This window comes from Python bivittatus, unplaced genomic scaffold (genome assembly GCF_059951505.1).
Source record: "Python bivittatus isolate LINGU-HERP-01145 unplaced genomic scaffold, Pbiv_v1 ctg000750_np1212, whole genome shotgun sequence".
In the NCBI taxonomy this organism is placed as follows: Eukaryota; Metazoa; Chordata; class Lepidosauria; order Squamata; family Pythonidae; genus Python; species Python bivittatus.
Window position 1 is genome coordinate 255,175 of NW_028277102.1, and position 16,056 is coordinate 271,230.

The window sequence follows — 16,056 nt, forward strand, 5'->3', positions numbered from 1 at the left end:
TCCTTTGGAGGAGGGACTTGATTAGAAGCAAGAAGCAAGCTGGCATTTTGAATGAATAGATTTGGTTTGTGATGAGTCACAAGAGCAAAGTCAAGGTGGGGTTGATGGGTGACCCGTCTCCTCCAGCAGCTAAGGCCTGCGTTGTGAAAATTGGAGTCCGGAGTTTCTGAAAGCCACTGAATTCCTTCCTTCCAACCAGCTTAAGGAGTCAGGGTGAGAACAGCCGTATCAGACAGGTGAAAAAAAGGGAGAAAGATCTCTTTGGAGGCCATAGTTGTAAAGGTACGATGGAGCATGCCTGCTCCCTCTGCATCGAAGAAAGCCACATGCTTCCCATAATAATTAAAAAACACCCGAATCCTTTTGAGCTCCCCATTGTGCTGCAGCCGAACAGAATTTGGAGGGTCAAGGACAAAATATTCATTGCCACGCTTCCCTATGGCCCAAATGCCATTTTTGGGCCCAATGAAGATTGGATCCTTCCTCCTCACAGACTTTCGGGCCACACCCACTGTCCATTCCCCCTCATTTTCCACAGAAACGTCCCAATAGTTCCGGCCCTCCGTGAACTCCTCGCAGCCCAGCACGCTGAGACTTGAGTCAAATCGTTTGCGATTCTTCGGCAGGTTTTGAGCCTCGTTTCCCAGCTTCACACTTTTACAGTCCGCAGACACGTTGAGGTGGGGGTGAGCTGTCTCCTTGTCTAAAGTTATCACCGCTGAAAGAGGGAAGAAATAAAAGATGGAGAAAGCATCACTGTGGGGAGAGCAATCTTGGATGCCAACATTGAGGGCTGCCATGTCTGGACTGCATAATCAGATGACCACTAGAAAGCAGCAGAGGGTTTTCTAACTCTTTGCTGCTCCCTAGAGGTCACCTGGATCTACGCAGCCTAGACATGATAGCCCAGATCTCTGGAGAAAGCTCTAATGCTGGGAAAGGTGGAAAGAGAAAAAGAGGACCAGCAGCAAGGGGGATGGACTCAGTTACAGTGGTGATGGATGTACCATTGGAAGACCTGAAGGACCAGGTTAAGGATAGATTGTCACGGACAAAATCTATCTATGAGGTCGCTAGGAACTGAAAATGACTTGATGGCATATAATCTATCAAGGCAACTTTTGGGCCATATGCTGCCCTCTCCGACTCTCCTCCCATTCCCCCAAAAAATCTGGACTGCCAGATTGTCTCCTCGAAATGCAATGGTTTGGGTTAATCTTAATGCATCTTTTTTTCACTTTCCCTCCATTTCCCCCCAAAGAACAAAAACATACCCCGAATATTTTCAGCCTTCCCCCCATCTACCCCTGGGTCTAGTAAAAGCAATTTTTAAAAAGCATGAAACCTCAGGCTGAAAAAGATGTTAGTTATTTATCTACCTGTAGGGTTTATTTACTGCCTCAGTCCAAAAGGGATTCTAGCCAATGCACAAAATAATATAAATCCATAATAAATAAAACCAATAGTGAAACAATATAGTCATAGAGGTAGCCCACCCACCCCCTTTAAAAAGCATATTTAAAGCCCCAGAAGGCAGCTGTGATCTGATGTGGACCTTCTCTTTCATCCTCTGCCTCTGCAAATTCACATGTATGGAGGCAGACAGCAACTTTTTCTGAATTAAATGCTAGTAAAATGGCAACAAAGAAGTCTAAACAGCCTCCCTCCATCCTAAATATGATCTACCCTGATCTGCAAACTTACCTTGCTGCAAGGGAAATCCAGGTTTCAGAGTGTCTGGGGAAGGAAAGTCAAAGTCTGATCATAAAACTGTCTTTTTTTTTTTTTTTTAATACTCTCTATTACTTTCCCTCCACCCTTACTGACATGCGGATCACCCTTCTTAAGTCAACAGTTCCCTTAATAAAGCTTGTGAGTTATTTTATCTCAACACAGTACTGAATAAGAAAACAACTGAGCTTATAAATATATATACAGATGTGACAGTATGCAAAGAGATTAAACTAAAATGTAACGTGGGGGGTACAGGCATGACAACCAAGAGAGCCTGGCTATAATGTATGAGGACTTCATCTGTGGTGGGGCCCACTCTGTAAACTGTGTGTTTGCACACTTCCAAGTCAGTCTGGATTCCTGGCAACTGCCTGGAGCAGTCCTTGCAGTTTTCTTGCCAAGGTTTTTCAGAAGTGGTTTGCCCTGGCCTCCTCCTTCCTAGGGCTGAGAGAGAGGGACTGGCCCAAGGTCATCCAGCTGGCTATGTGCCTAAGGCAGGACTAGAACTCATGGTCTCCTGGTTTTTACCCCAGTGCCTTTAACCATCACACCAAGCTGGGTTTCCTGTAAGAATTAGCAGCTTTTGGAAGTCCTACATGTCTCCAGATTCATCCATTCACTCCTTTCCCTTTCATTCATTTCATATCCTCTCCTTTTCTTTACTTATCTCCTTAGAATGCCCACTGGTTTCCCGATGCCATCAAAATTCCTCTGCCTTCTCTGAATTTAATATCTTGTTTCCTCCTCCTCCTTTCTTTTTCAATCAGCCAGCTTGGCTACCACATCAAAGTCACCATTTAAGATAGGAAGTTTGTGGTGGCAAAGGAATATATATCGCATGTATTAAATATACCACATATCGAAATCAGACATTAAGACAGAAAGATTGTGGTGACTCCTCTGTAATAAAACCAACTTTGGGAGGAGGGGAACCAAACTATCCTTTGAGCATTAGAGGGAGCCATCAGCAGGGCAACCAAGGTTTGCTAAAGTTCAAAAACACCAATTGCATGAAGGGTTGGAGAACTAATGGAAAGCAGCAGTGTGCCCAGGGGTTGGGGTAAAAAAAAAAAAAAGTCAAAATGGCAGTTGTTACTACTGAAGCTCTTAATAGATCAACCCAGAGTTCTCACTCAATCACAAATGACCAGGCTCAAATCATCCTACTTTGGACACCTTATGCAAAGACCCAGCTCTCTGGAGAAGATGATGCTGGGAAAGGTGGAAGGAAAGAGAAGAGGAGGACCAGAAGCAAGGGGGATGGACTCCATTATAGCGGTGGTGGGAGCACCACTGGAAGACCAAGTTAGGGACAGATCATCATGGAGAACATCTATCTATGTGGTCAGTCAAAAAGGACTTGATGGCACATAATCAATCAATCAATCAATGGACTGCAAGAAAGGTTATACACAGCTCAGTGAGAACTGAGCTCTGATGAGTTTGCTCAGGTGGGCAGAGAAAACGGAGGACATTAGACAGTAAAAAACACAAGATAGGAACTCTGCATTCAATACTGCACTCTTTTGTTGCAGCAATTTACTTGCAGAGGTTCACATCCCAACTGTTGCTCAACATCCAGGGGCAGAATGAATCTTGGTCAAGAAAAGTGAAAATCAATACAGCCTAATCCAACAAAGCAGCTTTCTCAAGAGCAGGTAGCACATTGGGGTACTATTCTGTTCTTCCATGGCACTTACACACATCCTCTAGGCAGAGACTGGTTTGCAAAACACCCGTATACTTTGGGCCATGGCGTAATAGTGAGTATAAATTGGCCAGCGTCTCTTTTACCTTGGAACTGCTTGGAGGAAATCTCCAGAAAGATGCTAGCATCCCATAAATCCCATATTTCCCAGTGTGCCTTACGGGGAAAAGGTTGGAAAGACTGGAGAGTCTCCTTTATCTTACATCTGAAAGGAAACAGGCATTCATTCATTTGCTTTCCTTCTTTTAAGTTTATTTATTTATACTTAAGAAATTACATATAGGGAAAGACAAACTCAAAAGGAAAGGAAAGGAATCGGAAAAGTGCAAGAAAAGAAAAAAAACTCAAGTTAAGAAATATATTAACTACCACCAACCTTCTTTTCAACGGGTAACTACATCCTCATTGTCCCCCCCCCCCGCCCCATTAAGCATTTTACAAATCCCTTCACTCCTCCATTGAAACAGCATCTTTCTTAATCTTCAAATCCATAAATCATCAACTCAGTTTTTTCTTCTTTCAGCAAAGAGTCCATATAAAGTTTCCAGTCTTTCAAAAAAGTTTGTATTGTTTGTTCTCTGACCAAACAGGGCAGTTTTGCCGTTTCCACAAATTCTGAGATTTTCACTGTGGGAATTTTATTATTCTTCCATTATTGTGCGTACAATAATGTTGCTGCAGTTACTGTATACAATATCAGTCTACCATGAGTCTTTTCTAACTCACTGTCTGTAAGTCCCAATTTAAAAAGTTCTGGTTTCTTAGCAATTTTAATGTTTAAAATCTTCTGCATCATTATATTAATTCATTCATCTTTCATCCAGATCTACCAGGAAGAAGTCAGAAACTTTTATTTGTACAGGAATTTAAAAAAAAAAATGATTTGATACCCCTATCAAAATAGAGGAAGGGATCCTAGGAATGTGCTTCGCAGAGATGCACTAAATGAATAGATTTCATGATCACAGGTATTTTTCTCTCTTATTTTTCTAGGAAGAGCACTCAGCACTTTGCTTGCTAAGCTTGTAGTTCTAGTCTTTTGCATCTCCCTGTTGAAACTAGGCAGCATCTACAAACTGGGTTCTTAGCCAAGGCATGTTCTTAAATGGGGAAAAATTAGACGCTCTAAAATATATTTTCCTTGCCAATCCTGATGTCTAATGTTTCTGGGGTGTAAGAAAAGAAATACTTCCTTTAAAGCAGTGTTTCTCAAGCTCAGCAACTTGAAGATGTGTGGACTTCAACTCCCAGAATTCTCAGCTGGAGAATTCTGGGAGTTGAAGTCCACACATCTTCAAGCTGCTGAGCTTGAGAAACACTGCTTTAAAGGCAGCCTCAAAATCTGCTTGATTCTCAAGTCCCAGGCAACTATGCATCAGCTTTACTGTCTCTAGTGACACAGTATGTGTCATTTTTATTAATTATGTCAGATTTATATATCAGATTTACATCCCACATTTCTTCTAGATAGGGCACTGTTTCTCAACAGAGGCAAATTCCAGATAGGTGGACTTCAACTCCCAGAATTCTCAGCAAGAGCCAGGCTGGCTGGGGGATTCTGGGAGTGGAAGCCCACATGTCTGGAAGTGGCCTGGTTGGAAAGCACCATTCTAGAAGCTCAGGGCAATATACTTCATAATTCCTCTTCCACTTTTATCTCCGTAGCAACCCTGTGAGAAGGGTTAGGCTAAGAGATAGTGACTGAGATATAATGGCTAAGGCATGCTTAAGCCTTCCAAACAGAGGTTTCCTTCTTCTGTTCAGCAACAGAGAAAAATAACCAAAGCATTGGAACTTTAGGGAGGAAGAAAAGTATGTAAAACCAAATTGGTAGAACAGGATGCTGTCGGAGAGAGCCTTTTTCACCAATGCAATACAATATACAGGTAGTCCTTGCTTAATGACCACAATAGGAACCGGAAAATTGGTTGTTAAGCAGGATGGTCGTTAAGCAAGTCAGCATGTGACCGGACCCAATTTTACAACTTTTTACAATGGTTGTTAAGTGAATCACCACGGTCATTAAGCAAATCCAGCTTCCTCAATGGACTTTTGCAGGAATTTGCTTAACAACATGATTCACTTAACGACCATCATAAAAAGGTCACAAAGCTACACCTTGACTTTTTTTTACCCTTCCTGCAGGATAGCATGGTTGGATTGAACTGCATGATGGAGGTGATCTGCAGTTTGGGGGTTGACATTGCCCTCCAACAGATATGTAGAATCCAGCCTTGTGACATCATGTAGCCTGCAAACATAGTTCCAATACATCTCAAGAACACCAGAGCAAGGAAGTCTAAATTAAGCTTCGCTACGTAGATTATCTCTTGGTTGTGGGATCAACTTACCTCTGTAGAGTGCTTCTTATATCCTAGAAGAAAAAGAGAATATTTTCAGTGCTGGCCACAAACCATTCTGAATTTAAAAAAAAACAAACAAAAACTAATTTTGATAACAGCTCCTATTTGTGCTGATCAAAGAACTATCCACTTAGCATAGGAAGGAGGATGGGTCTTCATATAAATGGAAGCAATTTTGGTTCAACTAAAGGTACTTGAGAGAGGACTCTTTGGAAAAGACCCTGATGCTGGGAAAGATTGAAGGCAAAAGGAGAAGAGGACGGCAGAGGATGAGATGGTTAGATAGCATCACTGAAGCAATGAGCATGAAACTGAGCAAACTCAGGGAGGCAGTGAAGGACAGGAAGGCCTGGCGCAATATGGTTCATGGGGTCACGAAGAGTCAGACACGACTTAATGACTGAACAACAAATGTTCCCCAAGCCTTTAAAAGTAATGGCAGGTGAAAATAGCTTTGTCTCTCAAAGATTTCAGAGTGGCTTGTAGGTGGGAAAACACCATATGAGTTCTTAATATGCTACATGGTAAAGTAGGTCAGAGGACACCATTTACGATACATGCCTTGATGGACATTGGAAGCCTCTGAAAGTTACACTGTCCTGCCCGTGGAGGTTCATCCATCCTCCTCACCAGGCAGAGAAGAGAATCAAACAGGAAGAGGAGAGGCAGAAGAAAACCTTGTCTCAGTAGCTATGGAGCATAACCTTTCTCTTGTCTTTACCTGACCCCCAGGAGAAGGATTCTACAATCAGCCAATCAGAACAGCTTCCACTTAGCTCCAGGAAAGAGACCTAAAACCAGTCTGTAGATGGCACCTATCAAATAACCAACAATGTTGCCTTCTACTCTATATAAATGGGGGTTTGGAAGCAGTCTGGGGAATCTGGTCTCTTTCTGAACATGTGGCCCAACAGTCCAGCTCTAAAGAGCTTCCGGAATAAGGTTTTGTGTCCTTTTATTCCGTTGACATTAGGTCTTCCTGCTAACAACATTTAAACACCAAAACAAAATATCACAAGTATATAAAATAGAAATTAGTGATAAAATATTCCTTAATATCACCTTGCAATTTAAAATCTGGAGAAAGAAATTCATAATTAAAGGATGAGGGCAGAGGCAATTTCCAAGGGACTATATTCTTCCCCAAAGCAGAAGGATTAACAGGGGATTAGCAAGGACTGTCCTACAGATGGCTTAAGCCAGTGTCTCTCAACCTTGGCAACTTTAAGATGTTTGGACTCCAACTCCCAGAATTCCCCAGCCAGCATGGCTGGCTGGGGAATTCTGGAAGTTGAAGTCTACACACCTTGAAGTTGCCAAGGTTGAGAGACACTGACTTAAGATAACAAAGGAGGCAGTTTTAAGGGAGAATTGCCAATACCTTAAATTGTGCCAGGTTAGGTCAACCACTGCAGATCTTTCAGTACAAATATATTAAAAACTGTCACTCATACAAGCGGGCAAATACCCTGTCTTGTAGTCCTCTGCACATTATCGGTATCATCACCATCTCCACCACCATTATATTCAATAATAATCACCATGTTCTCCAAAGCAACAGGAGGAATCATTGCATCCTCTTAGCAGAAAGTAGGAAAGTTACTTGGCAGAACTGGATGTCAAAGGTACAGTATGCAACATGGCCCTCTCCAAAAACAGACTGGTATTAGAAAATTGAGAAACACAAACTAAAGCCCCTTTTGTGGAAAACAATGAGCACAGCTGCAGTTCAGGACAGAAAAGATGGGAAATTTGTGGCTACCGAATTATTGCTGAACTACACTTCCCAGCAACAGCCAACAGCCAGGCCAATGGTGATAGATGGCAGGATTTGAAGTTCAGCAAGATCTGGTGGGCCACAGATTCCCACTCCTGCTAGGAGGAGAGTTCATTAAATACAGTGTGGAACATACTTCTGAGTAACCCACCTAATTTTGTGCCAGTGGGAATAGACAGCCTGTGGCATTCTAGATATAATTGAACTACAACTCCCAGCACTCAGCACCTTTGGGCATCCTTGTTTAGGCTATTGGGAATTGAAGTTCAGCACTGTCTAGACAGCCCCAAATTTCCAATTGATGAATTGGTGAATCCAATTGATGAATTGACTATGTATGAACGCAGGAGATGATTTTTTTTTTTTTTTTTTGGTAGTAAACCTCCCCTGGAGAACATCTACCAGCTTACCTGCAGAAGGTCATTTGCTTGCTGGTCACGTTTCTTTTGCAACTCCCGCACCAGTCTGTCGTGAGAAGTGTGTTCCTGAAAGAGCTGATTCATACGTTCGTCCCGCTTCTCTCTGATTTCCTTCTCTATCTGGTGGATCTTGGTCATCAGAAAGTACTCTTCATTCTTCAGAAAATGGCGTAGCTCCTCGAACTCAAGGTCAATTTCTTTCTTAATTTTCTCTGTCAATTTCTTTGAGAAGCCCACAGAAAGAAAGGGACACATCAGAATTGGCCACTAATGTAAAGTGTGCAGGAAAGGCATTTAATAAAATGTTTGATGCTAAAAACACATTTGAGCTTTTGGAATTTCTTACAATTCCTTCAAGAATCTTTTCAGATATTTCGTGGAGAATAAGCAACATTAGTCACTGTGCACCAACCCAACAAAGATTCTTGTGGCTTTTTATGTGATAAAAAAATGGCTATTCGTAAGGAATTATAACCCCCCCTTTTTTTTTTTTAACAAATATTCCATGAGCCACACAAATATTATTTTTCTGACAAATGCAAATGGAGAAGAGAATTAATGACAATCAAGCATGAAGCCACCTTGTTTGTTCAGAACCATGGCTCTGAATTCAGGACTTTATGGCTTCTTACAACCTATTCACGTATCCTAGCTCTCTTTGTCAATAAACATACAGCATTTTTACCTTAAATGTGAGCTGGACACTTGATGAATTTTGCCCAGACTGCATGCTTTCTCTTCCAGCAAACCGTGGCTGTTTGGGCATTATTTTTAAACAGGTTTACCTGCTGGATGACCACCAACATCAATGGAAGAGACAGGAGGCAAGTAAACATTCAAAGCATTGTCAGTACTCACAGAGCAGACATGCTGAACCTAATATCCTTTAGAGCTAATCTACTGCAACTCACATCTTCTGTAGTCACCCTCACCATGTTGGGGGCCAGTTGTCAGACTGAAATCTGACGAATCTTCTCCTCTCCACCTCTTCCATTGTCATGGGCAAACCAGCATCAAACTCTTTAACAATTAGCAATTTTGAAAGACAGAATGACCCCCTTTCTACCAGCCTTTGCCAACCAGAGTCCCTTCAATATAGCAACTTGGCTATGCTGAATCTGATTAAACGGTTATATAGGTCTAATAAATGGAAAGTTCAGGAAAGACTGGATTAAACTTTACAACACCAGGAGAGCAGGAGATACTGAGTTGGTTCACATGTCATGGTTTGCTTAACTATGCCTTGTGGAATAAATCATGTGGCAAGGTTCTCATGACATACTAAATTTTAATCCAGTGTTTAACTGTACAATGGCTGAGTCCACCCAACTCACTAAGCAAGGATTAGACATCTTATAGCTTTGAGTTCTACTGATCCAACCCTAAAAAGGACTTGATAGTGTCCATGGTTTAGATTTGCTCCATATCAGGGACCAGATTCCTCCCAATGAAGGATGTCATTCTACACACACAGTGAGATGCAATTCACTTTTAAAAATCTTAAATAATGACTTGCCAGTAACATCAACACTTACGAGTAAGTTTAGGCTTTCTGTTTCTGTACGTGTTTTATGCTCCAGAATTGCACTTTGCTGGTTGTTTAGATAATCAAGGAACTCGCGGAAATAATCCTGAAAAAAATATAAGCTTATTCAGAAGGTCACATTTTGGGACCTGTGACTAATAACTGGTTCCTTCATCAAGACTCATGGGGAAATTGTTTTGGTTCCACCTCTTTTGCTTTCTCTAGGAAGCCATCACTTTCTTCACTACCCTCAAGTGAACATTTCTTGAATGATGGCCTATTTTCCACCCTTTCAGTCCGAAGACTCCTTGCCTACCTGGGGCCAACTGAATGTCAAAGAACCACACAAAGTTACAACAAAAATGAGGAACCGATAGCTTTCCAGGTACTGCTGGACTACAACATCCAACAGCCTCATGTTGCTTGATCAAGAGTTGAGAGAGACAGTGTAAGAGGAGTAGTTTATGGTGGCAAAAAATCAGGAGTCTGGTAGCACCTTTTCTGACTAACACATTTTATTAAAAGGCACACACTTTCTGAGCTGTAGCTCACTTCTAAATGGGAGCACTAATTTGGTGACAAATTATGCCTACATGTTGCCAGAACCTGCCTCAACCCAACCACTGTTGAGGGGAATAATGGGAGGAAGTAGAACTACATACATACCGTGAGCGCCTGAAAGAAAGGCAGTGTAGAAATCAAACAAGCAAATAAATAAAAATCTAAGCTTTTCAGTCTCGCAGTACCAATAACTTGCCTTTCCCTCAAAGGTACTGGATTTCAGCCTTCCTAACATGTCTGATAGTCAGCGAAGACCATCCCCTTACTATCCCACCAGTTTGTCATATAATTCCACCACAATATAAGAGACTCTTTGGGAAAAAAAAAAAATGAAACAGAATACTTGATTTGTTGCTTTCCATGGCATTGCAATTAAGGGAGTCAAGTCAAACCAGTTAAAAGTCTAGGTATTTTGTTTTTTAATAAATGCATGGAAAAGAGTTCAGTTTTTAAAGAGTTTCTTCATTAAAAAAATCAATTTTGTGGAACACTTAAATCAGTGTTTCTCAACCTTGACAACTTTAAGATGTGTGGTCTTCAATTCCCAGAACCTCCAGCCAGCTGCTGGCTGGGGAATTCTGGGAGTTGAAGTCCACACATCTGAAAGTTGCCAAGGTTGAGAAACACTGCTCGAAGGTTACATCATAATTTCATTCTTTCCATAAGCTACCTTTCTAATCTTCAAACCCATAAATCACAAGTTCATTTTTCTCTTTTTTCAGCAAAAAGTCCATAGGGGGTTTCCAATCACTGATATGGAGTCCAAGGAGCTCCGAGAACCACATGCAGCTTGGTAAGAAATAAGGTTGCCTACCCTTGATCACATTCCTCAAACAGTATTCCTTCTTTTCAGTCCCAAATTTTTTCCGCATTTTTATTTTTTGCAAAACAAACCATTATTATTCCATGATTTTAGAAACAGAGGATTCCCATCCACCCACCTTCAATTCTTGGGCTGCTTCCTCCAGGGAGATGGTGTTGTGACCTTCATGTTCTGTGGATTCAGCACACTTCATGCAAATGGCGGCTTGGTGATTCTTGCAGAAACATTTCCAAGGCTCCTGATGTTTCTCACAGACCCCCTTTTTTTCTGGCTCATCGTTCAGCTGTTGGAGCATCCTAACAAATTTTTCAAGGGGTTTGTTTATGAGGCCCTTAGACTCTGTGGCCACTTTGCACTGAGGGCAAATGTTGTTTGTTACAAACTCCTTCCAGTATTTCACAAGGCAGTGGTGGCAGAAATTGTGCCCACATTCAAGGATCACAGGATCACTGAAATACTCCAAGCAAATGGAGCATGTCACTTCCAAGCGGAACTTTTTGAGGGTGTTATGCTCACTCATGGTGCCAATGCTGAGAAGTTGAAGGCCCCTTTTATCCTTCCCAGAAGATGCAATAATCCTTGAGTATCGAAGTCAGGGAGAGCTCTGCTTTCTACAGCTCCTACAAAGGACAGCCTATGGAAGAAAAAGAAAATATGAGGAGGATTGCTGTCTTCCAATCCCACCAAAAAGACTTAGTTGTTAATATTGAGAGATAGATTCTAGATTAAGATTGAGAGATGGAGATGGGATACAGTGCTAGTCTCTTCACCAACAAACATCAGAACAAGCCAGTGATGCTCATCACAGCCAGTGGGGCTCTAAAGGGTACTCTGGGGTGGGCATCAAGGATCCCATACCATATTGCAGAAACAGCAGGGGTAATATTAAACATGATAGGACCTGCTTATCAGTTTTGAAGCCCATGAAATATGACTAGACCCGTGTTCAAACTTGGCAACTTTAAGATGCGTGGACTTCTTAAGAGTTGTTGCAAGTCAGGAGGCATATAAATTTAATATATTACTATTATCTATATACTACTAAAATTCTCATTGTGTTTATCTGTATCTTTACGTTAGCCCAAACAGTGCATTATACTGCAACCATTTTTAAATCAAGGTACTTAAAAACCAACTTAAAGAATGTGTGGAAAATCCAGGACCCATTTACTCCTATTGAATTTAAATTTCCACGACATTCAGACCAGCTTTATTCTCAAAGCTGTGGCCATCGCAGAGTCCCTGCAGTCACGTGATCATGATTTCCAATGCTCCCTGCCAGAATTGGGCATGCGAAGGAAAGCCTACAATTACCTGAGCATGAAGGGAAGGGGGGGGAAAAAAAAAAAAAAGGCAAAATTCAGTACTGAATTTAAATTTACTAAATCAGTCACTGTTCTTCATCCAAGTCAGAAAAGAAATAAAACAAGACTCAAGAATCATTGCAGCATTTAGAATCCTCATATGTTGCCTTTACCAGAGACACTGTGGGAGGCAAACTGTGCTAGCCTATGGCAGCAAAAAATCAGAAGGAGCCTCTTAGCACCTTTTCCTAACAACAAATTTGACTAAAAGGCATAAGCTGTTAGTCGGGAAAAGTGCTAAGAGGTTCTTCTGATTTTTTTTTTCTCTCTCTCTCTTACTAGGCCATTGAGCTAAAGGAGCAGGAGAGGAGAAAAATCTCATTAGCACAAGACCCACCAAGAAGAAATTGGAGGGGGTGGGTGTAAAGCAGTGTTTCTCAGCCTTGGCAACTTTAAGATGGGTGGACTTCAACTCCCAGAATTCTCCAGCTGAGAATTCTGGGAGTTGAAGTCCACCCACCTTAAAGTTGCCACAGTTGAGCAACACTGGTTTAAAGGAACATTCTTCCTGAGTCTTAAAACGGCCCATGCGTTAAGACAAGACATATCTGCATCAGAAGCACTCAGCAGAAACCAATGCCTGGGCCCAAATGGGTTAAGGGTCCCCTTTCTTGGCCATACTGATAATTATGGGATAATTTTTCTCAGCTGCCATATATATTTATTTTGTGCTGCACTGTACTTGTTTGAATTGTTTTTATCATTGTACACCACCCAGAGTCACTTGGTTGAGATGGGTGGGTACAGAAATAAAATAAATTAAAAATTTAAAAATTTAAAAAACAGATAAAATAACAAATAAAAACAAAATAAAAACAAAAAATAAAACAAAAAAATAAAATAAAAATAATAAAAATAAAAATAAAAAAAATAAAAATAAAAACAAAAACAAAAACAAAAAATAAAAAATAAAATAAAAATAATAAAAATAAAAATAAAAACAAAAACAAAAACAAAATAAAAAAAATAAAACAAAAAATAAAAAAAATAAAAATAAAAATAAAAATAAATAAAACAATAAAAAATATATTAATTACATTTAATAAAAAATAAATAAAAATAAAATAAAATAAAATAAAATAAAATAAAATAAAATAAAAAAACAAAACATCACATCACATCACATAAAATGCTTTGCCACAGTCAACACAGCCAGGAGTTTGTGGCCAGTTAACCTGTTGGAAGAGACTCAAACTCAACCCCACTCCAGATAACCAGGAACTTATCAGGCCACCTTCAACTAGACCAGAGTTTATCAAGTGATTTGTTAAGTCTCATTTAAACAGTGGCCTGAAGAATGAGTTTTTAGTCTTCCTACCAGTGGGAATTTAAGATGTTACGTGCTCATTCCACCCATTGAGGACCTACATTTGATATAGTATCTATATCGCTCAATATGAGAGCCAATTTGGTGTAGTGGTGAAGGTGCTGGCCTACAAACCAGAAGATTGTGAGTTCTAGTCCTCCCATAGCCAGGAAAGCCAGCTGGATGACTTTGGGCCAGGTGTTCTCTCTCAGTCCAATCCACCTCCCAAGGTTGTTGTTGCGGGGAAAACAAAGGCAGGATGTAAATCTAGTAATACATAAAATGTCTACATGTATCTTTCTCTTCCTAGTAGCCTCAATATAATTAAACTGTACTTTTTTTTTTTTTAAAGGCTTACAAACAATGCCTTCCCATTAGCCCCAATACGCTTAAATGTGCTCACCCCACACATTGGAGGACATGCATCTGATGGAATGGTTTCAAATACAGTTAAGTCTCTCCCTCTTTAAGAAACTTCTTGTACTACCTCACAAGCTTCTTGTTCAAAATTTAAGAAGGGAGAAGACTGTCTCTCACATACACACTCCATCAGGACAGACCTGTAGCAAATAACTCAGTTCTTTCCATTCACTAGCCAAGAACGATGTTTGAAAATCTGAATTTGACATTTGAAAGACCCCATGTTACAGCAGTCATTTATTTATTTAAAACATTTATATAGCCGTTCATTTTGTACCAAACTCCGGGCACCTCACAACCAAAAAATGAAACGTTTACAAAAAAAATATCAAAACCAAAAATATTTGGTTTTGAATACTTAAAACCAAATAAAGTATTAAATGCTATTTAAATAAAGAGTTAATACCTTTTTATTAATATTTACTGTTAACACACACCCTGGCATCTCCCACAGTAATGTAAACAATACATCAAATTACAATGAATTTACTGTTAATTATGCCGCATTGCACACTCATAAAGCAGTGAGAAAACCCTGAGCCTTTAAGCAAACCAGGTTTAAGAGCAGAGAGAAACCCGTTTACCTAGAGCCAGAAGCAAAAGGTCCGGATAAGCAGCCGACCGCGAGTGCAAAGGGGACGGCAGCGCGTTCAGAGATGCGGAGGATACTCGGAGGACCTGCGAACCGCGCAAAAAAGTCGAAATCCCCGTGCAACCGCCCCTCCCTTTTATGGGAGCCAAAGCCTCCGCGCCCACCCAGTCCTCAGCCTAGAACGCCCGGGACTTCTGCGCCGCGTGCCTTTGATCTTTCCGGCGTCGTGATTGGCCAACATTAGCAACACCTGTCACAAATGGAGACCTTTCTTCCCGCGCTTTAGTCTTTCATTCCGTCCCCCGCTTTTTTTTTTTCTTCTTCTTCTTCTGTGGGGAAAATTGGAAATATTCAAGAAATAACTTTTTTTCAAGAAACAGGATAAGGAGGCTTGGAAAGGCTTTCCTTCTTATTTTTCCAAGGGTTCTTTGAACGTTGGCGTTGGAAAAGACTCCTGAGAATACCGTGGACAGCCAAGAAAACAAAGCAATGTGTGATCTACTCCAGGGCTCCTCAACCTCAGCAACTTTAACAGGGGTGGACTTCAACTCCCAGAATTCCCCAGCCAGCATGGGTCATCTACTCCAGGGTTCCTCAACCTGAGCAACTTTAAGATGGGTGGACTTCAACTCCCAGAATTCCCCAGCCAGCATGGGGAGTTGAAGTCCACCCATCTTAAAGTTGCTCAGGTTGAGGAACCCCGTCAACCCACTTGGGGTATAAATGATCAGACCTGAATTATCCTACTTTGACACATTATGTGAGTATCTAACTCACATAAGATTCCGATGCTGGGAAAGGTGGAAGGAAAAATAAAAGGAGGGTGACCAGCAGCAAGGTGGATGAACTCAGTTACAACAGGGGCACCATTGGAAGACCTGAAGGACCAGCTGGGGACTGATTGTCATGGAGAAAATCTATCTACATGGTTACTAGGAGTCACAGCAACTTGATAACACATACTCAATTTTTGCTTTATCTTCCATAAACCTTGGAGTTCCCCTCAGACACCCATCCATGGAGGAAATGTGGTTTCTCCTACTTTACAGAATGGGGTTCAAACCAAGAGAGGAATTGGGGTTTCAGCAGCAGAATGAACCACCAGAAGCTAATAGTATTGGGGGGCAATGTTGGTTGGGCTTCATTCACACCTGTTAAGCAGTTTAATTATGGATTACCCAAGCCATAATTACCCAGCTTTTGTTAACCTGTACCAAACCATAAGCCATGATTTACAAACCTATGGCTGGAGTAGCATGTCAGGAGTTTCTCATGGGAAGAAAGTCATCCCATTATCTGTACAACAGGCTAGCTTATGTAGCTCATGTAAACAACACAGCTTGTGACCTGCGTGTTGTGCACGTATACTGCTAATTACTGCCACCTATTGGCGTGTGTATGCTAGTTACCCAGTGGAGGGGCATGGAGTGCCAATATAACTGGAGCATTTTATGCTCAGCCCTG

The 16,056-nt window shown here is 41.0% G+C and overlaps 1 protein-coding gene across 1 annotated transcript; it reads right to left on the reverse strand.

Annotated features, from left to right (window-relative positions):
• Window positions 1-200: 200 nt before the first annotated feature.
• On the reverse strand, window positions 201-11,430 carry LOC103048739 (zinc finger protein RFP-like). Its single transcript, XM_015891158.1, has 5 exons — window positions 11,029-11,430; window positions 9,537-9,632; window positions 7,993-8,223; window positions 1,705-1,708; window positions 201-718 (listed from the first exon to the last, which is right to left on the reverse strand). Exons 1-5 carry the CDS (start codon window positions 11,428-11,430, stop codon window positions 201-203), a joined length of 1,251 nt encoding a protein of 416 aa, XP_015746644.1.
• Window positions 11,431-16,056: the final 4,626 nt, after the last annotated feature.